Below are 24521 nucleotides of genomic sequence, written 5' to 3'. Positions count from 1 at the left end.
CTAAGCACGCACTCAAGCACATCCCATGCAATATTTAGGACTTACATATACTAAACACTTATTTATATTTTATCTTGGCGCCTCTTTTCTTGCTGCAGCAGACAGGGGTTGGGACCCTGAGCTTTTCATTTGTAACTGCATACCTGTGGGTCTACCTTTGTTTTGAAGAATTTTTTGTTAACCGTCATTGAGAAGGAAGGAGTTTCTGAATCTCTGATTTGAAAGGTGGGTCCTGTGTAGCCAGCCCAAGTCTATCAAAGGCTAGAATGAATGGTTTCCCCTCTGTTCTGCTGGTCACTGATTCTCAACACGTGGAAAGTTGGCTTTTAAAATTCAAAAAAATGAAAGAATGCCCATTTATTTAATTTTCTTTCATCAGAGGTTGTAGCTTTCCTCATACCGATTCATGTACATATTTTGTTCGATTTATACCTAGGGTTTTTTTTTTGGTCTTCATATAACTTTTTTATTTCAAATTTCAATTATTCATGACTAGTGTGTATGAACTAGTCATGTATGACTTGTATGCTTCAACTTTGCTTTAATTGCTTGTTAGTTCCAGGATTTTTGGTCAATTATTTGGAATTAGCAGTTGTCAAGGGTGGGGCTGGGGGTGGGGTAGGGAAGGAAGAATGACTAGGTAGAGCACAGCAGATTTTTAGGGTAGTGAAACTATTCTGTACACAGTGATGAGGGACACATGCTATTGTATATTTGTCCCGAATACAACACAGAGTGAATCCAATGTAAACTATGGATGTTAATGTATTGGTCTTGGTTCATCAGTTGTAACAAATGTACCACACTAACCTAAGATGTAAAGAATGGGGTAAACTGTGTTGGGGGGCAAGGGAAATTTGTACTTCCCAGTTTTTGTGTACACCTAAAACTGCTCTAAAACAAAGTCTATTTTAAAAAGACTGTTGATAGGGGACTTTTGTGAAATGAAGATGCTCAGGGTTAATTGGAGGGGGAAAAAAGGGTGGGTATTAAGTGCCAAGAGGATACAGAAGAGAAAAAAGCACATTGGTTGAGAAGACTCCTGAAAAGGGATATTATTTGAGCTTTGTCTTGAGGTAATTTCCATTGGAAGAGATGAAGTTAGAGGTAAATGGGCATCATATGCAGACAGAAATGTATCAAGTCAGGAAAATAAAGCACATATTTGAAAAATAGGGAATTGGGAATTTTTTAGTTTTGCTTAATATGATGCCAGTATAAGGTTAATCATGAAAAAGAAATCTCAAAAGGTAGATTGGCCCACCCTATGATAGCCTCACTTGCTTCTTCTTTTAGGGAAGGACTGTTTGACTCCTGGCCCAAATCAGGGTCTACTTCACAGACAAGCCAAGGGAAATTCTCTGAAGCCAGACATTTTCCCCAGGGAAGTTGTATCTTCCCCTGTTGTTCATGCTGTTGGCAGTCACCTTCTTTTACACATGAAGCATTACAAGGGGGAAAATTGAATTAAGGTAGTAACCTTTTATTGGAGGAAAGGGCTGTTACTACAAAACTCAAAGTATTACCATGCATACTTTTTGACATAAAATGTCCATCATATAGCAAAAGATAATCAGGCTGCAAAAGGAAATTAAAATGATAGATAAGGGACTTCTCTGGCAGTCTAGTGGTTAAGACTCTGAGCTTCCAGTGCAGGGGGTGTGGGTTCGATCGCTGGTGGGGGAACTAAGATTCCACATGCCTCAGAGCATGGCCAAAAAGAAATTAGCAAAATCAGGAAGCAGGAAAAACTGACCTGAAAAGGCATCAGATACTAGGTTTTTATATAAAGACTATAAAAGGCTATATATGTTTGTGGTAGGTTGATTTCCTCCAGTGGCCTCCGTTCTCCACCTTTCCCTATATCTGCATCCTTTACAATATGACTTTGCTGCTCCTCCCATCCAAGATGGACTGTATTTCATTTCCTGTTTAATCTTCCTTAATCTGAGTTGGACTTAACACTAACTATAGTGTGCAGCGAAAATAGCATGCCACACTATGAAAAACATGATTGAGGTCCCTTAAAAACGAAAACTGGAGTTACCCTATGATCCAGAAATCCCACTCCTGGGAAGATATTTAGAAAAGATGAAAGCTGTAATTTGAAAAGATACACACACCCCTATGTTCATGGTGGCACTACTTACAATAGCCAAGACAGGGAAGCAAACCTAAATGCCCAACGACAGATGGATGGATAAAGAAGATGCGGTACATATACAATGGAATACTACTCAGTCATTAAAAAGAATGAAGAAATGTCATTTGCAGCAACATAGATGGGCCTAAAAGTATCACACTAAATGAAGTGTTAGACAGAGAAAGACAAATACCATATGGTTTTACTTATGTGTGGAATCTAGAAAAACAAAAGAAATAAACAAACATAACAAAACAGAAACAGACTCATCGGTGGTTGCCAGAGGAGAAGGGAGTGAAGTAAGGGAAGGATATTAAGAGGTACAAACTTTCAGTTCAAAAATAGGTAAGTCACAGGTTTATAATGTACCGTATAGGGAATTTTGCACTGGGTAATAAATCCTTTATTGTGAGGAACAGTCTTGTGCATAATAAGATGTTTAGCAACATCCCTGGCCTCTCCCCACTAGATGCCAGTAGCACTCCTTCCACAGTTGTGAGACCAAAAATGTGTCCAGACATCGCCAATGTCCTCTGGAAGGCAAATCATCCCCATAGTGAGAACCACCGGTCTAGAGTGATTAATTCCCAAAGCAGGAACGCTTGGGACATGACGATAGTTTAATTAAACTTGAGACAGCCATTTGGCCACTTAGAACTTCTTAGGCCAGTGAATCAACAGATAAAGAAAGAGCTTTTTATACTGGCTGGGGTGATTAATTGTAATGATCAAGTCATCCTGCTTGTACAATGAGGTTAAAGAAACTCAGGAGAATTCTTGGAGGTATTCTAATTAATTCTATGCCCTATTATTAAAGTCAGTAGAAAACAAAAACCCATAAGCAGTACTATTAATGGCCCAAAACCTTTAGGGATGAAGATCTGAGTTATTCACCAAGAAGGAGCCAAAAACAGCTCAGGGCAAAGGGAATGTAACAAAAAGTAAAGGGAAGAGGCAGTTATTAAACAACACAACCGTGTGACCAGTAGCAAAAATGATTGTAACGGTTATGAATATTTCATCCTCTATTTGATATAAATGTTTATAGTGTTAGTCGCTCAGTCGTGTTGGACTCTTTGTGACCATGGACTGTATGTAGCTCGCCAGGCTCCTCTGTCCATGGGATTCTCCAGGCAACAATATTGGAGTGGTTGCCAGTTCCTTCTCCAGGGATAAATGTGTATGTGTACACATAAATGTGTGTGAAATATAATTGCAAGGAGATCCAACCAGTCCATTCTAAAGGAGATCAGCCCTGGGATTTCTTTGGACGGAATGATGCTGAAGCTGAAACTCCAGTACTTTGGCCACCTCATTCGAAGAGTTGACTCATCAGAAAAGACTCTGATGTTGGGAGGGATTGGGGGCAGGAGGAGAAGGGGACAACAGAGGATGAGATGGCTGGATGGCATCACTTACTCGATGGACATGAGTCTGAGTGAACTCCGGGAGTTGGTGATGGACAGGGAGGCCTGGCGTGCTTGCGATTCATGGGGTCACAAAGAGTCGGACACGACTGAGCAACTGATCTGATCTGATCTGATACATAAAAAAAATATATGACATCTTCCCCCTCTCATTTCCCTACTAACACATAATGTATTAATAGTAGTTAACTTTGCTTCTCTTTACTCAAGTTATTTGATATGAAAGGAGGAGTGTGACTTAAATAAAAGAAAAATTAGAAGAATAAACATAACCCAAAAATGGAAAGGAGACTTTTTATCTTTTTTAGGGAAGAGGGTTAACATGTTTTTGGTTGAACATGGTGTAGTAGGACCATAATAGGCCAAACTATGATTTTGCTATTGTCTTTTCTTTTTTTGGCCATCCTGGGTCTTTGTTGTGGTGCCTGGGCGTCTCTCTAGTTGTGATGTGAGGGCTCAGTGGTTGTGGCAGGCAGGCTTAGTTGCCTCATGGCATGGGGGAATCTTAGTTTCCCATCTATCCATTCATGTTCAGTCGCTCAGTTGTATCAGACTTTATTCAACCCCATGGACTGTAGCCCACCAGGCTCCTCTTCCATGTTTCAGGCTGCCAATGAGTGAGAGGGTTGCCATTCCCTGCTCCTAGTTCCCCGACCAGGGATCAAACCTGTGTTTGTTGTACTGGAAGGCAGTGGATTCTTAACCACTGGACCACCAAGGAAGTCCCCACTATTGTCTTTAATCTGGATGGAAGTTAAGTACCAGTGAAAGAGGTACATATGGGTGCCTAGTTGAAAAGTGTGTGTTGGTGATTCTGCAGTGTGTCGTCTTGGCTGGGCTGCTCTATGTTGTGCAGGATTCCTATTCTTGCATATTTCCAGTTCGAGTGGGCTATAAGAGAGATTTTGCACAAAATTCGGAAGGTGGAAGTGAAATAGCAGTCATATTGTTTTTATGTTCAGAAGGTCAGTGCAGGGGTGACAGATGTTGGTGCAATACATGCACATTATCATTTATCTGCTAGTTCACCCTCTTGCTATGGGGCAACAACCAGACCTCTAGCTGATCCACCTTCTCACAGATCTTCCTTCAGCTTCTCCAAATTCTGGGCAAGGTATGTTTAACTTCAAGATAAAGGGCACAAGATTTTCCTTCAGAGCACCCACATCACAAAAGTTGGGTGTGGTAAGAGATGAAGATAGGTTCTTATTTGTCTCCTAGGGATTCTAGCTCATTTCTACTCTCCGTCTTTACATCCAACTCCCCTTCCTGAGTCCTTGCCTTGAAGATCTTAAGTTCTAGACTCAGAGAAAAGCTTTACACAGATTATTTTTAACAGTTCCTACGATTGCATAAGGCCAATTGCCTGTAAATCTGTCTCTTAGTGATTCTGCTTCTCTGAGAGAAACTTGATTAATAAGATGGCCTTTCATAGAAAACTAGACAGGACTGAAGGGGAAAGCGGGTGAACCGGAAGACAAGTCAGAAGAAATTATCCAGAGATACTCCCCCTTTAAGAAAGGAATCTAAAAAGAGACTATTATAAATAACAATAATAAGTCAAAATGTCTAAATATAATTAATTTTAACCACAAGACGAGAAGAGAAAGAGAAAAAGGTGGATGAAATATTTCAAGAGAAAAGGCTAAGATTTTTAAGAACTGATGAAACACATCAATCTACACATCAAGAAATGTGTATACATCACTCAATAAATACCAAGCAAGATCACTAAATGAAATTCACACCTGGGCACATCTCAATAAAACTGCAGAAAACCAGAGAAAAATTTTAAAGTAGCCACAGAAAAAGAAGTAAATTTGATGGCTTGATGGAATGTTACTCAATAATTAACTAGGAAAACAAAACAACTTTAAACATCTGTGTACCTAATAAAATATCCTTATAATATATGAAGGAGAAGAACTGGTAATGCCAACATCATAGTGAGGGATTTTAACATCCTTTACTTGATTGATTTATTAAGTGGACAGAGAAAAATTGGCAAGGATATAGCTAATTAATGTTTTGAAGTTAATAGGCTAGACCTAATGGACAGCTATTAACAGTTCTGCATCCAACAATGAGAGAATTTTATTTTCTTAAGCACACATGGAGTATTTATAAAAATTAATCATGTACATAAAGCATCAACAAATTTTAAAGATAGATATTATACAGATCATGGCCTTGGTCACACGGTAGTTGAACAAGAAGTGAAGGATGAAAACTTCAGACTGAATCGCAGAGCAAGAACCTAACCAGAGCCTGTGTTTAGTCCTGGACCCCTACCAACAGCTATCTCGTTATTAAAGAAACTTAAAACCTGTTTTTAGTTAAGCCGTGTAGTTGAGTTTTCATTACATGCAATCAAGTTCAATTTCAACTGAGTAGGTATCCTTGACCCCACTTAGCATTTTGATAAGTGCAGGCTTCACAAGTACAAATTATTAGACTCTAAGCTCCATGAGAATCCCAGGTAGTATATCTGTAACTTTGCTCAGAAGATAGCATGATATGTCAAGCATAATGATCAATACATCTTTCCTGAATAAACAAATGAGTGAATCAATGCTCCCAAGATTAAGATGCTGGGGGTGGGGATAGATAGAGCTCAGTACATACTTTCACTACTGGAAAATAAACATCACGTTTCTACTGCAGATGAATGTAAGTGATATCTTAAAATAAAGACTATTTTTTTTTTTGCATCAGAAAATGCTTTCACAACTGCTGAGAGCTGCCACTGAGTTCATTATCTTTGCAGAATAATAATAAAGAATTTGGAGGAAGGTATTTAAGAAACAGGCCTCCCTGGTGGCTCAGTAGTAAAGAATCTTCCTGCCAGTGCATCAGACGAGGGTTCCATCCCTGGGTCAGAAAGATACCCTGCAGAAGGAAATGGCAACCCTCTCCAGTATTCTTGCCTGGGAAATCCATGGACAGAGGAGCCTGGTGGGCTACAGGCCATGGGGGTCACATGACTCAGTGACTAAACAACAAAGATAGTTAAGAAGCAGGTGTAAGGAAGATCTGATATTCTGAAATGCCTTTTTTTTTGGTGGTGGGGGGGGCCGTCCTGTGGGGCTTGGTGATCTCAGTCCCCTGACCAGGGGTTGAACCCTTGTTCTTGGCAGTGAAAGCACAGAGTCCTAATCACTGGGCCCCCAGGGAACTCCTCTAATATGACTCAGTGACTTCTGAATTCTACCTTTGAGACATACACCTGAAGTGTACTATGGACCGATCCCAACCTTTACCATCTGAGGCTGTCAGAGAGCATGAACTAGAGAAGATGGAGCCTGCCATGCATGTCAGTATCTTCATCTCATTTGGAAGCAACATTTTGGAAGCACTTTTGCAAAGCCAGGGCTGATATCCAAGTGCTTGGGGGGGGGGGGGGGTTTGGGAAAATTTCCAAAGAATGTGAATAAAACAGATATTTATTTGTAACCTTTAAGTGTACCATATAGGGAATCTCCCCACCCACAAATTGACTCCAACCTGACGTCCCCATTCTGTGAGATACGCAAAAATCATAGTTGTATTGGGTTCCCCCCCACCAGTACCTTGAGCCCCACAAGCAGTTAGGAACTTTACAAGCTCACAGGAAGATTGAGGAAAAGGCCCCCTAATCCTCCACTTAGAATGATCACCTTGGAGATCGTTTTTGTCCAAGGTTGACCAGTCTCTCTCAGTCACATCATTTTTGTTATGGAATCCAAGTCATATCTGAATCTTTTGCAACCCCATGAACTGTAGCCTGCCAGGCTCCTCTATCCACGGGATTCTCAAGGCAAGAATACTGGAGTGGGTTGCCATTTCCTCCTCCAGGGACTCTTCCAAACCTAGGGATCAAACCCAGGTATCTTGTTTTGGCAGGCAGATTCTTTACCACTGAGCACCTGGGAAGCCCAGGTCACATTAGACCACTGAAAATTTTGCCATAATTGGGAATATGGTTTACAGAGCTTGTTCTTACTGCCCTGGGGCAAAACAAAAAGAAGTGAATTTTTTCTTAAAGTTAAACATATTGTTGTGTTAAAATGTCCTTTCTTTTACAAAATAACCATGATAAGGTTTGTTAAAGTCTTTATTTGGCAAAATACTGACCCCTTTACGTCAATTACCATTTTCGTGTGTGTGTGTGTGCGCGCGCGCGCGTGCACGTGCATTGGAGATGAGCATTATTGTAAAAAATAAACAAAGCCAGATACTAGTTAAAGCAGTGAAAACATATTTTATTCGGTAACTACTGACCAGAGAGGAAAGAACTGAGCTCCATTTCGACTTGTGCAGAAGTGACTGGGCACGTTAAAGGAAGAATGTAGGATGAAGAAACATATATTGTATAATTCAATTTAGATCGAATGTTTAGAAAAAGCAAATCTATAGATAGAAAGTAGAGTAGTGTCTGCCTGGGGGCAGGGGTGGCAAGACAGGACATAGGCACTTGGGTTGATGGAATTTCTAAAACGGAATGCTCGAAATGGCTGCACAACTTGGCAAATTTACTGAAAGTCGCTTAATTGTACATTTAAGAATGGGTGGATTTTATAGCATATACTTTACCCATAAAGCTGTTTTTGTTTTGTTTTAAACACAAAACTAAGTGGCAGCGGCAGGGGCAAGGCAAACGTGCAAAATTACAAAGGGTTCAGTTCAGTTCAGTCGCTCACTAGTGTCCGACTCTTTGCGACCCCATGGACTGCAGCACGCCAGGCCTCCCTGTCCATCACCAACTCCCAGAGTCCACCCAAACCCATGTCCATCGAGTCGATGATGCCATCCAACCATCTCATCCCCTGTCGTCCCCTTCTCCTCCTGCCCTCAATCTTTCCCAGCATCAGGGGCTTTTCAAATAAGTCAGCTCTTCGTATCAGGTGGCCAAAGTATTGGAGTTTCAGCTTTAGCATCAGTCCTTCCAATGAACACCCAGGACTGATCTCCTTTAGGATCGACTGGTTGGACCTCTTTGCCGTCCAAGAGACTGTCAAGAGTCTTCTCCAACACCACAGTTCAAAAGTATCAATTTTTCGGCACTCAGCTTTCTTTATAGTCCAACTCTCACATCCATACATGACCATTGGAAAAACCATAGTCTTGACTAGACGGACCTTTGTTAGCAAAGTAATGTCTCTGCTTTTTAATATGCTGTCTAGGTTGGTCATAACTTTCCTTCCAAGGAGTAAGCGTGTTTTAATTTCATGGCTGCAGTCATCATCTGCAGTGATTGGGTAGGGCAATTCTTTTAATTGTAAATTCTTTTAATCCAGCTGTATCTGCCTGCTTGCCATGACGGAAGTTAGACCCCTCTTCCTACAGAGACTCGGCAGCAGAGGCTTATTTTCCTGATGATTACATTTCAAATGAATGGCTTTTAGGTCCCTGAGAAAGACACTCTTGTATTGTGGGAGAACCAAAGGAACAGGGGTCAGAAAGAAGCTCCCACTCACCAAAACTAGAGAAAAGCCTGCGCAGCAATGAAGACCCAGCACAGCCATAAATAATTAAAAAAAAAAAAAAAAAAAGAAAGCTGGGTTTGGTTTAGTCTTCACCTTAAATGTTTTATCTGACATCTCTGAGCATGTCTAGATTCCAAACACATAGCTTTTAAAGGAGCATGCCTCCTGTCCTGCCTACCACCCACATGGTCACTCCCTTTAGCTACAGTAAGATCTAAGATGGTAAAGAACCCATATGCAATGCAGGAGACCTGGGTTCCATCCCTGGGTCAGGAAGATCCCCTGGAGGAGGGCATGGCAACCCACTCCAGTATTCTTGCCTGGAGGATTCCATGGACAGAGGAGCCTGGTGGGCTACAGTCCATGGGGTCACAAAAGAGTCAGACACGACTGAGGGACTGAGCACTCAAATTCTAATGTAACTCCAAAATGCTAATTATTGTTACTTCAGACAAAATGTATCTGCTTTTGAAAGATTCCTAGAAATGTATCACATCCAAAGGTGGGGAGTGCCTGCAGAATAATCCACCAGTGTACAACTCCTGTCCATGGCTTCATTCAACTTAGAAAAAAAGAAATGTAATTTATTTTTCAATATGTATATCCACATTTCAAATTTTAAAATCTAATTGAAATTGCTTCTAAATGCACTGTTGTAGCCATGCGTTCCGGGAAAAACTCACTCAGAAGGACAACGCAGATAGTGGAGTGCAGTTTATTACACTGGCGGGCCCAAGGCAGAGTCTCCGCTTAGCCAAGGACCCCAACCATTTTTTGTGAAAACCTTATATACCCTAAGTGTACATGGCCAAACCCACCTCCCCAAATTCCCTGAAACTAGTCTGAACAAAGGAAGAGAAAGATACTTTCAAAGTTAACCCGTGATTCATATGTCTTAAGCCTAGGTAGTTAACAGTGGACAATTATCAATAGGCCTGTGGTCATACCCCAATAAGCATAATAGAATTTATGATTCTATTTGGTTACACAGATAATTAGGGTATTCTTTTAGACAATGGAGAGTCTAGGTATGAGCCCTGGGGTTCTTCCATCCACGGGGCCTGGTTTTCCAGTTGATATGTTGTTTCCATAGATACTGGGCACATAGCTCAAAGTCCACAGTCCAGCCCAAGATGGAGTCCTGCTTTCAAGATGGAGCCTGTTCTGTCTGTTTCCTCCTACAACACTACAAAACACGTTTAACCCACAGGAAGTTAGATATCTGAGAGGAATAATCAATCCATCATGTTAGTGAAAAAACAAGCACATTGCTTCAAAACTAAGTAGCACACTAACTACGCCAAAATGTGGTCATTTAAAAATTCCTTTTCTAAAGACAGGGGCTTCCCCGATAGCTTAGTTGGTAAAGAATCCACCTACAATTCAGAAGATTCCAGTTGGATTTCTGGTCGGGAAGATTCCCTGGAGAAGGGAAAGGCTGAGCACTCCAGTATTCTGGCCTAGAGAATTTCATGAACTACCCGTCCAGAAGTGTAAAGAAATATGATAGCTGTTTTATTTATAAACTATTCATATGTGTTTTGCATATAGAATAGTGATTGTTTTGATTATTTTAGCGAGTGTTCTGTCATTATTAACCAGAGAGGTAAATTTAGGATTAAATATCAGAAAAGGCTACATGTCAAGCTGTTTTTCTCAAAAAATGATTATTTTTTTTTTTTAAACGTCGTCTTTCCTTTTGATTCTGCATATTAAACGTTGTTGTGTTTGTGTTGTGGTTAGTCGCGCAGTCGTGTCAGACTCTTTTCCCGCCAGGCTCCTCTGCCCATGGGGTTCTCCAGGCAAGAACACTGGAGTGGCTGCCATGCCCTTCTCCAGGGGATCTTCCCGACCCAGGAATCGTTGTTGTTGTACAAGAACAGATATTCATTACAACCTTTAAGGAGAAAGTACATTTTCCCATTACTTAAGCAACGAAGGTCTTTGTTTTTCTTTTTTTAAATGACGACTCGGCAGCAGCGCGCGGATAATGGCTTTATGGGGCCCGTTCGGTAGGGCACGTCTGTAACTCCCTGTCTTTTGGAGGCGAAGTCTCGCAGAGAAAACCGCGAATCGCCGCGGACCGGCCCGGGAGGCGCGGAAGGACAGCGGATCCCCCGGGACGCCTCCCCCATGCTGACTACTCCAGGCGCCGCCCGGCCCCGCCATAAGAGACTGCCTCCTCCGCCACTTCGCAGGGGAAGCGGGAGAGTTCGCTCTCGAAGGTGATTGACGGGCCGCGTCCTCCAATGGCCGGCGCGCTCGGCCCCGGCGGGCTGGGCAAGGGCCGCGGCACGCGGAGGAATCTCTCCTGCCCTTTAGTCCCGGGCTAGGTGTTGCGGCAGGCGCCATTTTATCGAGCCGCCTGTCTCGGGTGCCGCCATGTTGGTGAGGAGAAATCACCGTTACGGCCACTGTCCAAATCCCCGCGTCGCTGCGCGCCGCCCGCCCGCTCCCAAGCCTCAGCCACCGGCGGCGAATAGAGACTAAAGCGGCAGCGCCGGCAGCGCGGGGCCGTGGCCCAGTGTTTGCAGTTAGAGCCCCACCTCTCTGGCGTGGTTGTTAATAGACTGGAAAGTCTGTGTCTGTGTCGCTCACTAGTAACCGTGAGTTTTTACCACTTCGTCACCTCCCGGCGGCGGCCGGGAACAGGTACCCGCAGGCGGCGCAGGGATTCTCCCCGCGCCCCGCCGCCGCCGGCCTCGCAGACCTGCCCTCCAGCCCCGCCCCGTTCTTGACCAAACATGACAGACTCTGAACATGCAGGGCACGACAGGTCGGGAACCCTTCTTGTCTGTCTTTCTGTCGGCGGAGAGGAGGGGTCTGGGGCGGCGGGAGCGGGCCGGGGCCGCGCGCCTCCTGCATGACTTAGACGTCTCTGTGTGGCTCCATCCGTTCCCGTGACGTGCGCCCGGACGGAAAGCCCGGGCCCGCGGCCGCGGGGAGGCCTGCCCGGCCGCGCCCGCCTTCCCGCGCGGGGGCCTTCCCGGCCGGCCCCGCCCCCGGTCGCACGTGCGAGCCCCCCGCCCCCGGGCGGGCTCGGCGGCGGCGCCGGGCGGCTGCTGCGCGCGGCTCGGGGCTGCGGTCCAGCCCGCGCTCGGAGGAGGCGGCACCCGGTGCGGGGTCCGGCCTCCCTGCACAACGAGGACCCGCCAAGAATTGTCAGTAACTGGTGATTTCTTTTGACTTCGACCCTAGCTCCTGAAAATAAACATGCGTGTTTTTTTTTTTTTTTTTTGGTCTCTTTTTAGGAAAAATTTTAAGCAATCCCCAAAGCCGTGTATCTGTTACAGGCTTACCTCTCGCAATTGGAAATGGCAAGTTTCAGATGTTGAATACAAAATAGTTAAGATTTTGCAAACCTGCTCAGTGTAGCACAATTTTCTCCTACTGTGCGAACTCCATGGATCGTCCAGTCTAGCCCGATTTTCTAAATACTATGTATCATTTAAACATTTATCTGAGATTTGGGATTTTTTTTAGTTTTTACTGTGACTTAAGAGGCCCATTCTTGGTTCCAAGGAACGGTTTGGGGGTGTTTACATATTTTAAATAGTGCACTTAACTTTTGGTTAGTTTTTTAATTTCTGTTGCTATCCAACTTAATAAAAAAGAAAGGGTGTGCTTTCATTCATTAAACTGCTGGAACAAAATCCATTGCATCTGATTCTTGTTTAGAATATTTAAAAGATCCAGAACTTCGCAAATTACTCCTTTGCAAATGAATTAATCAAAAGTGTACATTGTACTCTAGGCTGTATACAGATTGCTGAAATTTTACTTGTGGAGTAATGTGACCTGCTTTTGGTAAAGTATACCAAACACTTTTAAATCTAAAAGCAGAAATCAGAAACATTCCAGAAATTTGAAATATCAAAACATCTGACAACCTTGAGAGGAATAAAAATGTTATTTTAACAGTTTTGGTACTCTAATAATCAATGAAGGTCACCAGAAAGCAAGTCAAGTAAACATGTAATTTTTAGAAAGTCAAAATGCTCTTAGAAAAATTATGGGCAGGTAAGCTTGCACTTGACACATTTTTCATAATTATTTTCCATTATCCTGTTACTAAAATGAGAAAATTCTTGAAAGGGGTTAATCAATACTTTGACAAGTTTCGCACTCTGAGGATCTGTGGACAAACCAATGATGGGAGTTTTGCTAATACAGCCTAAAATTCATTCTTTTGTGTGGAAGAAGGAACTCTGTTAGTTCACAGAGCAGTATGTAGAATTATGTATTCTACATAAGGAAGAAGCCATGTTGCCAAACTTTACAGATCTTGATTTAATTTGCTAGTAAGGACCAGTGATGCCAGACTTTAAAAATTATTTGTTTTAAAATACAAATAAAATTACTGAGTCAGAAGTTAAAAATTAAATTTTAAACAGTTCTTTGTAAGATATATATAACCAGATTAGTAGTAGAAACTAAAGATTAAGCAGTAATGTATTTAGTCTTTTTTTTATTGTTTTGTATTAGGATTAAGAAAACTATTTTCTGGTAATTTCTGAAGCAGTAGGATTAGCTCAGTTTTAATTTATCCATTTGTTAAATGACAGCATTTTTCTGAGGCAAGAATATAGATTTTTCTTTTTCACACCTGTTTTGGTCACCTTATATGAAAAATAACTAAAAACAAAGTGAACCAGGAGTTGGGAGAAATGGTTCTAACTCCCAACTTTGCTATTTTTAGCTTTGTGAACTTGAGCAAGCTTAGTTTCTTAATGTGCAGAGGGGTTAGAGGTTCTCATCCTTCTCTGGGGACCTTTTTAAAAAGTATTGAAGTCATTTCCATTGGTCTGAGCTGAAGATTTCTTAAAGCTCCTCAGGAAGGTCTGAAAGTGAAAAGTGAAGTCGCTCAGTCGTGTCTGACTCTTTGCGACCCCATGCGACCCCATGGACTGTAGCCTACCAGGCTCCTCCGTCCATGGAATTTTCCAGGCAAGAGTACTGGAGTGGGTTACCATTTCCTTCTCCAGGGGATCTTCCCGACCCAGGGATGGAACCCCGGTCTCCTACCTTGCAGGCAGACGCTTTACCATCTGAGCCACCAGGGAAGCCCTTAGGTAGGGCTGCTGCTGCTGCTGCTAATTCGCTTCAGTCGTGTCCGGCTCTGTGCGACCCCATAGACGGCAGCCCACCAGGCTCCTCCGTCCCTGGGATTCTCCAGGCAAGAACATTGGAGTGGGTTGCCATTTCCTTCTCCAATGCATGAAAGTGAAAAGTGAAAGTCAAGTCGCTCAGTAGGTCTAGTATGTACCAAATTGAAAACCAGTCTACGAGATCAATATTAATCTTAGCTAACCATCAGAATCACTTTGCGGAATAAAGATGTTTGTCCTGCCCAGAGCAACTGAATCAGAATCTCTAGGGAAGGATTGTAATCTGTAGTTTTTATAAGCTCCCTTGGTAGTACTTAAGAAATTTGTGGAAAAAAATGGACTAATCTGTGGAATCCCCAAATATTCTGTTTCCATGTTATAGTTACTTTATACTGTAGTAAAAATTTCCGTGAATTAGGTGGGAAAGATATATGACTTCTGGTATTTGGAGCTTGGCATTTGTCTCAAGGATGTTCTTTTTCTGATATTTTGAAAATTAAGGTATATTGTGTGAGTGCAGGAAAAAAGTTAAATCTGATTTTTATGTTCAATTGCTATAATTATACAAATTAAAATATTACTGTGATAGTTTACATGAAATTCTACATGTAAGTGGAAATTCACAATGCACAATTTTTTTCTTTTAAAAATTGTTTTATATGGTGAACATTTTGCATAAAATTTGCTTGCCCAATGAGTTAACTTATTAAAAAATACCCATTTGTACTTTCCTTTAAATAGTTTCATTCCTGGAGTGAAAACATTGTATTTTTATAAAGTGTTATGAATATAAAAATACCTATAAATAAACTTGTGGCTCTGTAGACTGTTAGTAGAGGACTTCTGCTTAGAATTAAATCATAGAGGGGAGAAGGAGTTGGGCAAGACAAAGGGAGATAAAATTCTTGTCTCTCTTTGCATTCAGGTCTTCCCTTTCATCCAGTTCTTTTAAGCACAACTCCAGGTGCCTACCTTTATATTTCAGCTGGAATGTTGACCTAATAAAAACAACTCAGAAATAACTCTTAAAGGCTTGATACTGTGAGTCCCTGCTGAACACATCTGTAGTTGAGAAGGAAAGATAAAATATACACCCAAGTAACTGTTACATAATTTTTGGAAATATGCTAAAGGTAAAAAGTTTTATAGGCCCTACACTGGGAAAAAAGATAATTTTAACATGAATTGTATGAAAGTTTGTGAGTCTCAGAGTCTAGTTGATAGGAGGTGTGGGTAGTACTTTCCTTTGTGCTCCTCCTGGGTGTGTCTGACTCTGCGACCCCATGAACTGTAGGCCCCCAGGCTCCTCTGTCCACGGGTTCTCCAGGCAAGAAGCCTGGAGTGGGTTGCCATTTCCTACTCCAGGGGATCTTCCTGACTCAGGGATCCAACCTGTGTCTCCTGCATTGCAGGCTGATTTCTTCACTGCTGAGCCACCAGGGATTCCCAGTACCTTCCTTTGGAAGGAGGGTATTCTTTGCCCATTAGGAACAACCTTCCCACCTTCCCATTCTCTCCCTGCTTTCCTTTCTTCCTCATGTAAACCCAGAATAGCAAAACTCCAGCTAGTCAGAACTGTACTAGTTTATATGAACTGTTCCTTTCCCTGCCTTACATAGTGATTGAAACCTGACACCAGAGTGTGAAGGGATGAGGATGAAGATGGTTACACTTTCTTTTGTAACTGGGCTTTCCTTTGATTCTCACATTAATCCCATGAAGTAATACAGTATTGCAATGCTCAGTGATTTGTCTGAGGTCCCGCAGATAGAGCCCTGGTGAGAATTCAGGACCACAAACTCCTACCTACAATGTTATTTTTAACTCTTCATTAGTTAAGCATGGGGAATTAATTCAATAAATTCTAGCCTTTAGTTCTTGAATTGTTTGGGATTATAATGTGGTATATTTAAGACAGCCCTGTATTCTGAATAAAACCTTGGTTCTGATCCTAGTTTTTCCTCTAGGTTGGTTAATGCTCTTTTCTTTTCCATGATTATTTTTCTTGTTTGTGAAATAAGGTGGTTGAACTAAATTACTTCCAAACTCTTCTACTTTAAGAAGTCAGTAATTTTAATTAAAAAAAATTGCAGATGGCTTTTCTTACATTGGAATTCACTTTGATGCCCTACACATCATCTGGTTTGCAAATATGTTTACTGGAGTAAGTGTCTCCCCTCACTAGGCAATTAATTAATTTATATATTCTTCCAGTTTTATTGAGTGTGATTGACATACAACACTATAAGATTAAGCAGTACAGCATAATGATTTGATTGTATATACATGATGAAATTATTATGGCAGTAAGTTCAGTGACCATCCATCATATAAATACAAAATTAAAGAAATAGAAAACAATATTCTTTTCCTTCTGATGAGAACTCTTAGAGTTTACTCTTAACTTTCATATATAACATCCATCAGTGTTAATTACATTTATCTTATTGTACATTACATCCCTGTGCGTGTTCATGGATGCTCAGTCATTCAGTCGTATCTGACTCTATGACCCCATGGACTGTGCTCCTCTGGGGTTTCCCAGGCAGGAATACTGTAGTGAGTTGCCATTTCCTACATAATAGCCTTAGTACTTATTTATTTTATACCTGCTTTAATCCAATTCCTCCTCCCTCTTCTGTTTATTTTTAATAAACCCATTTTTAAGTGTACTGTTCAGTAGTGTTAAGTATATTCACGTTGTGGTGCAGCCAATCTCCAGAACTCATCTTGCAAAACTGAAACACTATTATTATTTTTGATTCCCGAATCTACTAACTTACTATCAAAACTGTCAAAGTGAGTTTTTCTTTAGCAAATGTAAAGCACTCAAGGTATACCTCATGTTCAGGTTTGATGTGGAAAGCACTTTGACTTTTATGAAGACGTTTTTCTTCTAGCCCCTCATGAATTGTTTAATTCACTTTTAAATTTTGTTCATTAAATTTTCATTGAAAAGACTTCTATGCCAAATATAGTGTTAAGCATTGGTGGGAAAAAATCTGAATATAATTTCACTGATCTTGCTCTCCAGGATCTTATGATCTAGTAGGAGAAACAGATTGATAAATACATAGTTATTTTTAACACCAGAATGGAGGTAGAGACTGTGTGCAGTGGTGGCATAAATGGGGCCTCGGGAAGGTATGAAATAACTGGGTCTGGAGGATGAGTAAAAGTTTGGCTAAGCGGAGGCAGAAATATAAGAGAAGCTTGAAGAAATGAAATGGCATGGTAGGGTAGGGGATGATAAAAGTGTTAGTATGTGAAATGTGTACAACATACTTTGGGGAATGAGGAAGAGGATGAAATGAATTAGGAGTCAGATCAAGGATGTAAAGATCTCATCAAAGCTTTGTAAGCAGGAAAATGATCAGATGATACGATACCTGGGGGAAAGAAGCAAGTATGGAAGGAGAGATCAGTAGAAGAAGTTAGGTAGCTTTCAGTCATTCTTATTAAATATCAAGCACCCTGTATTTAATATGTATTATTCTGGACAGCAGCAGTAAAGAAAAAATTCTTTACCTAGTGGAGCTTACATTTTCTTTGGAGACAGAGAAAGACACTAAACATTAAAAACAAATGTGTTAGATAAGCAGAAAGGGAGATGGGGTGTCCTTTGCATTTAGGAAGGATGTTTCTATTTTAAATAGAGTATTTAGGGAAGCAGTTAATGAAAAAGAAGCATTTGAGCCAAGCCCTCAAATGAAAGCAATCCAAGTGTAGTACATCTGGGGGAAGAACACTCCAGATAAAGGGAACAGAGATTGGAGCCAGGAATGAGCTTCATGTAATTAAGGAAAAATCAAGGGAGCAGTGTGGCTACGGAGAAGGCAACGGCACCGCACTCCAGTACTCTTGCCTGGAAAATCCTATGGACGGAGGAGCCTCGTAGGCTGCAGTCCATGGGGTCGCTAAGAGTTGGATACGACTGAGCGACTTCACTTTCACTTTTCACTTTCATGCGTTGGAGAAGGAAATGGCAACCCACTCCAGTGTTCTTGCCTGGAGAATCCCAGGAACGGGGGAGCCTGGTGGGCTGCCATCTATGCGGTCGCACAGAGTCAGACACGACTGAAGTGACTTAGCAGCAGTGTGGCTAGAGAAATTTTGAGCAAGGGTCGTCGTGCATGCGTGCTGAATTGGTCGTGTCCAGCTCTTTGCAACCGCTTGGACTGTAGCCTACCAGGCTCCTCTGTCCATGGGATTCTCCAGGCAAGAATACTAGAGTGAGTTGCCATGCCCTCCTCCAGGGGATCTTCCTGACCCAGGGGTCGAACCTGGGTCTCCTGCCTTGCAGGCAGATTCTTTACCACTGAGCCACTAGGGAAGTCCTTGAACATGCTAATAAGAGACAAAGCTAGATGGGCAAAAGGGCAGTTGTGTGGGGCCTTGTAAGCCATTGTAAGAAACTTAGACATTCCTCTAAATAGTTTGGGGACCACTAGAGGATTTGAGGAGCCTGGTCGGCTGCAGTCCATGGGGTCGCTAAGAGGTGGACAGGACTGAGCGACTTCACTTTCACTTTTCACTTTCATGCATTGGAGAAGGAAATGGCAGCCCACTCCAGTGTTCTTGCCTGGAGAATCCCAGGGACGGGGGAGCCTGGTGGGCTGCCGTCTGTGGGGTTGCATAAGTCGGACACGACTGAAGCGACTTAGCAGCAGCAGCAGAGGATTTGAGCAGAGAGGGGCAGGGTAATAATGTGGTAAAAGAGTGGTTAAAAAAAAAAAAAAGGTGCTGCAGTGACACCAGGGAGGTGAAAATGGTTGGATTTTGGTATGGTTTGGAGGTAGAACCAATAGGATTTGCTGATGGATGGATGTGTAGCATGAAAGAAGAAAGAAGGCAAAGCTACTGTGAAAATGTGGAAATGCAGGAATTGGGCAATGAAGACCTGATCAAAATAATTGGCAATGAGAAAGCAGACAAAAGGCAACATTCATGAGATTATTTCTTAGAGTTAACAGAACTGGAGATAAATTCCATTAGGCTTGACTCTTGTTCTCCAACCCTGCATAGTCCTGTCACTCATACTTGGCACACGAGGTCTGCTTTCCTCATTTGGTAAGCTGCCTGGCCACTTAAGAGATTTGAGTTTGTGACCTCTTGTTACGCAGTGAAGTGTTCACCAGAAAAGACTGGTGATCTAACTACCACAAAACTTAAGAGATGGGTGCCTTTGAATTTGCCAGGTCAGTCCTTCAGTCTGGGGCTGCCAGAATATTCTTTTGTGCATAGATGCCCCTGGAGGTGTTTAACACCGTGGCCCAGGTTTAGGTTTTCAGATTCAGAAATCGATCAGTCTCAGAGCAGATTAGACGTGGGGATGTTAATTCATGCTCAAAAATATTAACAGTGGCTAGCATTTATTTCGGAGAAGGCAATGGCACCCCACTCCAGTACTGTTGCCTGGAAAATCCCATGGATGGAGGAGCCTGGAAGGCTGCAGTCCATGGGGTCGCTAAGGGTCGGACATGACTGAGCAACTTCACTTTCACTTTTCACTTTCATGCGTTGAAGAAGGAAATGGCAACCCACTCCAGTGTTCTTGCCTGGAGAATCCCAGGGACGGGGGAGCCTGGTGGGCTGCCGTCTATGGGGTCGCAGAGAGTCGGACACGACTGAAGCGAATTAGCAGCAGCAGCATTTATTTGGTGCTTACTGTGTGACAGGTTCTGTTCTGTGTGCTTTTCATGAATTTAATCTTCACAACAACCATGGGGAGTAGTCCCTCTTTTTACAAATGAGGAAACAGATAACAAGAGATTAGTAAATATCCAAAATAAGCAGAGTAAATCACTGGGAGCGCAAATAATTTGACTCCAGAGTCTACAGTTTTTGTGGTTGAGTAGACATCTTCATCACAAGAAAATATGTATATATATAAAAGAATGCCAGTTAGCTATTAGATAAAAGGAGTCCCAAGTTAATCATTAAAATTACAAAACTACATAAAAATAACAATCTGTTTATGAAAGTGTTACAAAAATAAAAAGCCTAGATTTAGAACTCATGATACTCAATATTATACATATATTGCTGTTCATAATGAACACTGATTTGGACCATATAGACAGAACAGATATTCGTGTCTTCATTTTATAATTTAGGAAACAGATTTAGAGGATACAGAACTTGGCCATGGTGACTGAGCAGCTGCATGAGAAACACAGCCTGTCTCATAGCTTTCAGTTCACTACTCTGTGTTGCCTCCATTTTCTTATAAAGTTAGGAAATCTGATATCAGATACTGGGTTGGGTTTGGGACAACTAAAAGGGTTTTGTTTTGAAGTATTACTTGATCATGGATAATTTTCATCTGAGTTCATTATAAATTTATCTTACATGACTAAGGGTTTTTCTATGTTTTAAAAATGAAATTTATAAAGAATACTGTTTTTTCACATTATTTTTAAAGAGGTTATGAAATGAGTTAAATGAACTAACTTAAATCTACACATTTTTAACTATAGAAAACACAAGTTTCAAACTGTTACGGGCATTCATTGAAGATTCGGGAATTAATTGAAGATTCATAAGAGGTCAGAAGAACCAACACCTCTTTGCTTGAATACTGGCAGCTGACAGTAAAATGTTAGATTGCTGGTGCTTGTGTCTGGGGTTAAGTTCTTTATAACCTCTGTGCCCTATAAAGGAGGTTGCGGGTTGATTTCTGTACTCTTGGAATACTTGGGAATCTGTTTTAAAATTATGTTTTGTGCAAGCAAATGAAAAGTAAAATAATGCATGTAAGTTAGAAATACCTACATATTTGACAGTATAAATGCAGATACACACATTATTTTTTTTTTCTGTTGCTAAATGTCCAAGTGCGAAAACCAGTATTTGACTAAAGCTAGGGCTGAAGCCATAGATTAAACTTTTGGAATATGTGGATAAATCTGAAATATTGTCCCTCAAATTATTATAATTTGTTATTAGACATTTTGGTGATCTCTCTCTTAAAATAGGACACGAGAGTACAGTAACAATCATTTTAAGCACTGCCTGCTGTTAGGTTGCTCCTGTGACTGCTGTTGCAATGCACACGATAGTGAAGGAGGATCATTTCCCACTGAGGTTAGTGGAATACAATGTAGTTGAGGGAACTTTTTTTTCCTCTAACATTTTCATATATATATATTTAATTATCTGGGGCAAACATGATTGATTATGCTGAATATAACTGGAGTTTTTTCTCCTCATGAAATTCAGTTCAGTTCAGTCACTCAGTTGTGTCCAACTCTTTGCAAGCCCACGAATCACAGCACACCAGGCCTCCCTGTCCATCACCAACTCCCGGAGTTCACTCAAACTCATGTCCATTGAGTTGGTGATGCCATCCAGCCATCTCATCCTCTTCATCCCCTTCTCCTCCTGCCTTCAATTTTTCCCAGCATCAGGGTCTTTTCGAATGAGTCACTTCTTCACATCAGGTGGCCAAAGTATTGGAGTTTCAGATTCAGCATCAGTCCTCCCAATGAATATTCAGGACTGATTTCCTTTAGGATGGACTGCTTGGATCTCCTTGCGGTCCAAGGGACTCTCCAGTCTTATCCAATACCACAGTTTAAAAACATCAATTCTTTGGCATTCAGCTTTCTTTAGAGTCCAACTCTCACATCCATACATGATTACTGGAAAAACCACAGCTTTGACTAGATGGAAATTTGTTGGCAAAGTAATGCCTTTGCTTTTTAATAAGCTGTCTAGGTTGGTCATAACTTTTCTTCCAAGGAGCAAGCGTCTTTTAATTTCATGGCTGCAGTCACTCACCATCTGCAGTGATTTTGGAGCCCAAAAACATAAAGTCTGTCACTATTACCATTGTTTTCCCATCTCTGCCACGAAGTGATGGGACCAGATGCCATGATCTTAGTTTTCTGAATATTGAGTTTTAGCAAACATTTTACTCTCCTCTTTCACTTTCATCAAGAGGCTCTTTAGTTCTTCTTTGCTTTCTGCCATAAGGGTGGTGTCATCTGCATATTTGACGTTACTGATATTTCTCACAGCCATCTTGATTCCAGCTTGTGCTTCATCCAGCCCAGCGTTTCTCATGATGTACTCTGCATATAAGTTAAATAAGCAGGGTGACAATATACAGCCTTGATGTACTCCTTTCCCAATTTGGAACCAGTCTGTTCCATGTCCAGTTCTAACTGTTGCTTCTTGACCTGCATGCAGATTTCTCAGAAGGTGGGTCAGGTGGTCTGGTATTCCCATCTCTTTAAGAATTTTCCACAGTTTGTTGTGATCCACACAGTCAAAGGCTTTGGTGTAGTCAATAAAGCAGAAGTAGATGTTTTTCTGGAACTCTCTTGCTTTTTCAATGATCCAGCGGATGTTGGCAATTTGATCTCTGGTTCCTTTGCCTTTTCTAAATCTAGCTTAAACATTTGGAAGTTCACGGTTCATGAACTGCTGAAGCCTGGCTTGGACAATTTTGAGCATTACTTTGCTAGCGTATGAGATGAGTGCAATTGTGTGGTAGTTTGAGCATTCTTTGGCATTGCCTTTCTTTGGGATTGGAATGAAAACTGACATTTTCTAGTCCTGTGGCCATTGCTGAGTTTTCCAAATTTGCTGGCATATTGAGTGCAGCACTTTGACAGCATTATCTTTTAGGATTTGAAAAAGCTCAATTGGAATTCCATCACCTCCACTAGCTTTGTTCATTGTGATGCTTCTTAAGGCCCACTTGATTTCACACTCCAGGATGTCTGGCTCTAGGTGAGTGATCACACAATCGTGATTATCTGGGTCATGAAGATTTTTTTTTTTGTATAATTCTTCTGTGTATTCTTGCCACCTCTTCTTAATATCTTCTTCTGTTAAGTCTGTACAATTTGTGTCCTTTATTGTGCCCATCTTTGCATGAAAAATTTCCTTGGTATCTGATTTTCTTGAAGAGATCTCTAGTCTTTCCCATTCTATTGTTTTCCTCTATTTCTTTGCATTGATCACTGAGGAAGGCTTTCCTCATTGAGCACTGGAAAAGATCTATACAGTCAGCAAAAACAAGACTGGGAACGGACTGTGGCTCAGATTATGAACTCCTTATTGCCAAATTCAGACTTAAATTGAAGAAAGTAGGGAAAACCACTACACCATTCAGGTATGACCTAAATCAAATCCCTTATGATTATACAGTGGAAGTGACAAATAGATTCAAGGGATTAGATATGATAGACAGAGTGGCTGAAGAACTATGGATTGAGGTTCGTGACACTGTACAGGAGGCAGTGATCAAGACCATGCCCAAGAAAAAGAAATGCAAAAAGGCAAAATGGTTGTCTGAGGAGGCCTTACAAACAGCTATGAAAAGAAGAGAAACTAAAAGCAAAGGAGAAAAAGAAAGATACACCCATCTGAATGAAGAGTTCCAAAGAATAGCAAGGAGAGATAAGAAAAATTTCTTCAGGCAAAGCCTAATTTTGGATCAAAGAAAAGTCTGATCCCACCACACTCACCAAATCCCAGAGCCCTGGTACCTCATACTATAGTTAATCTGGTTATCAATCAATTTGGGATATTGGACAATTACATAGCAGATATCCTTTTTGGATATTATTGGGTCATAGGCAATTTTACCTGGCTCGTCTTACAGATTCATCCAAAAAGATTTCTTCAATTTTTTGTTTTGACATGATGCTGAGAAAATTGTTTTCTGGCTTTCAGATTCTAAGGGTATTTTATTTGCTGAGATTTGTTTCTGTTGAATGTCTAGCTTCTCCGATCTACATCAGAGAAAGGATAAACTGAAAGGGAATGAAAGTATGTGAATTTTAGCTTAGTGAAGTAGCCGAGATAGGAAATGACATATAAAAAAATTTTAGGGAGAGGCCTAGTGGTTAGGATTCTAGGCTTTCTAGGTTAGGAACCCAGGCCACGGGCCTGGGTTCAATCCCTGGTTGGGGAACTGAGATACTGGAAGTTGCGAGACAGGGCCAAAAAAAAAAAAAAAAAAGGGAATTTAAAAAGTGCAGTCCAAAAAGAAATATGACAAGCTAATTCAGTTTTAATGATGTAATAGTCTCTGCTCATGGCATAAAGGATGTTTGAGGAGTGGTGTGTTTTTCTCTCAGGATATTAGGTAAACAAGCTTAAGGATGGATTAAAAATTTTAATTTCATAAGTTAATACACTGCAGTACCTTTTCTGGTGGGCATTGGATGTGAGCAGGGAATTAAGGATTAACAAAGATTTTATAGGAAACCAAATTTGTGAATTTTTTTGAAGGAACCTTTTTTTTCTTTTTTTTTTTTTTTACGAAACTCTTAAAAAAATGCGTGGCATGCCTTCCTGTCTTACCCTATAGACTTACTGATTTAACCTTTTTTTGGTTGCTTAGCATGAACATGTGTTGATG

At 41.2% G+C, this 24521-nt stretch overlaps 2 protein-coding genes across 3 annotated transcripts in view; one reads left to right on the top strand and one right to left on the bottom strand.

Annotated features, from left to right (window-relative positions):
• Positions 1 to 9693: 9693 nt before the first annotated feature.
• Positions 9694 to 11387, bottom strand: LOC129622716 (uncharacterized). 2 transcript variants are annotated; one of them, XR_008700110.1, is made up of 2 exons: positions 10933 to 11271; positions 9694 to 10221 (listed from the first exon to the last, which is right to left on the bottom strand). XR_008700110.1 is itself a non-coding variant. In XM_055539283.1 (2 exons), the coding sequence occupies exons 1-2, from the start codon at positions 11385 to 11387 to the stop codon at positions 10044 to 10046; spliced, it is 603 nt and encodes a 200-aa protein (XP_055395258.1). In that variant the 3' UTR covers positions 9694 to 10043. The 2 variants fall into 2 exon arrangements, 1 of the variants encoding a protein (XP_055395258.1); XM_055539283.1 differs by having other exon boundaries at positions 10963 to 11387.
• Positions 11388 to 11672: 285 nt separating this feature from the next.
• The window catches only part of ZC3H6 (zinc finger CCCH-type containing 6), a 78052-nt gene continuing 65203 nt past the window's right edge, over positions 11673 to 24521 (top strand). Inside the window, exon 1 of the mRNA XM_055539280.1 lies at positions 11673 to 11811. Coding sequence (XP_055395255.1) covers positions 11780 to 11811 — 32 coding nt within the window. The 5' untranslated portion in view covers positions 11673 to 11779. The remainder of the gene's footprint in view (positions 11812 to 24521) is intronic.

The sequence above is a fragment of the Bubalus kerabau genome, chromosome 11, assembly GCF_029407905.1.
Source record: "Bubalus kerabau isolate K-KA32 ecotype Philippines breed swamp buffalo chromosome 11, PCC_UOA_SB_1v2, whole genome shotgun sequence".
Taxonomy (NCBI): domain Eukaryota; kingdom Metazoa; phylum Chordata; class Mammalia; order Artiodactyla; family Bovidae; genus Bubalus; species Bubalus kerabau.
The sequence above is the reverse complement of the archived record's forward strand: the minus strand, read 5'-3'. Positions and strand labels throughout refer to the sequence as shown.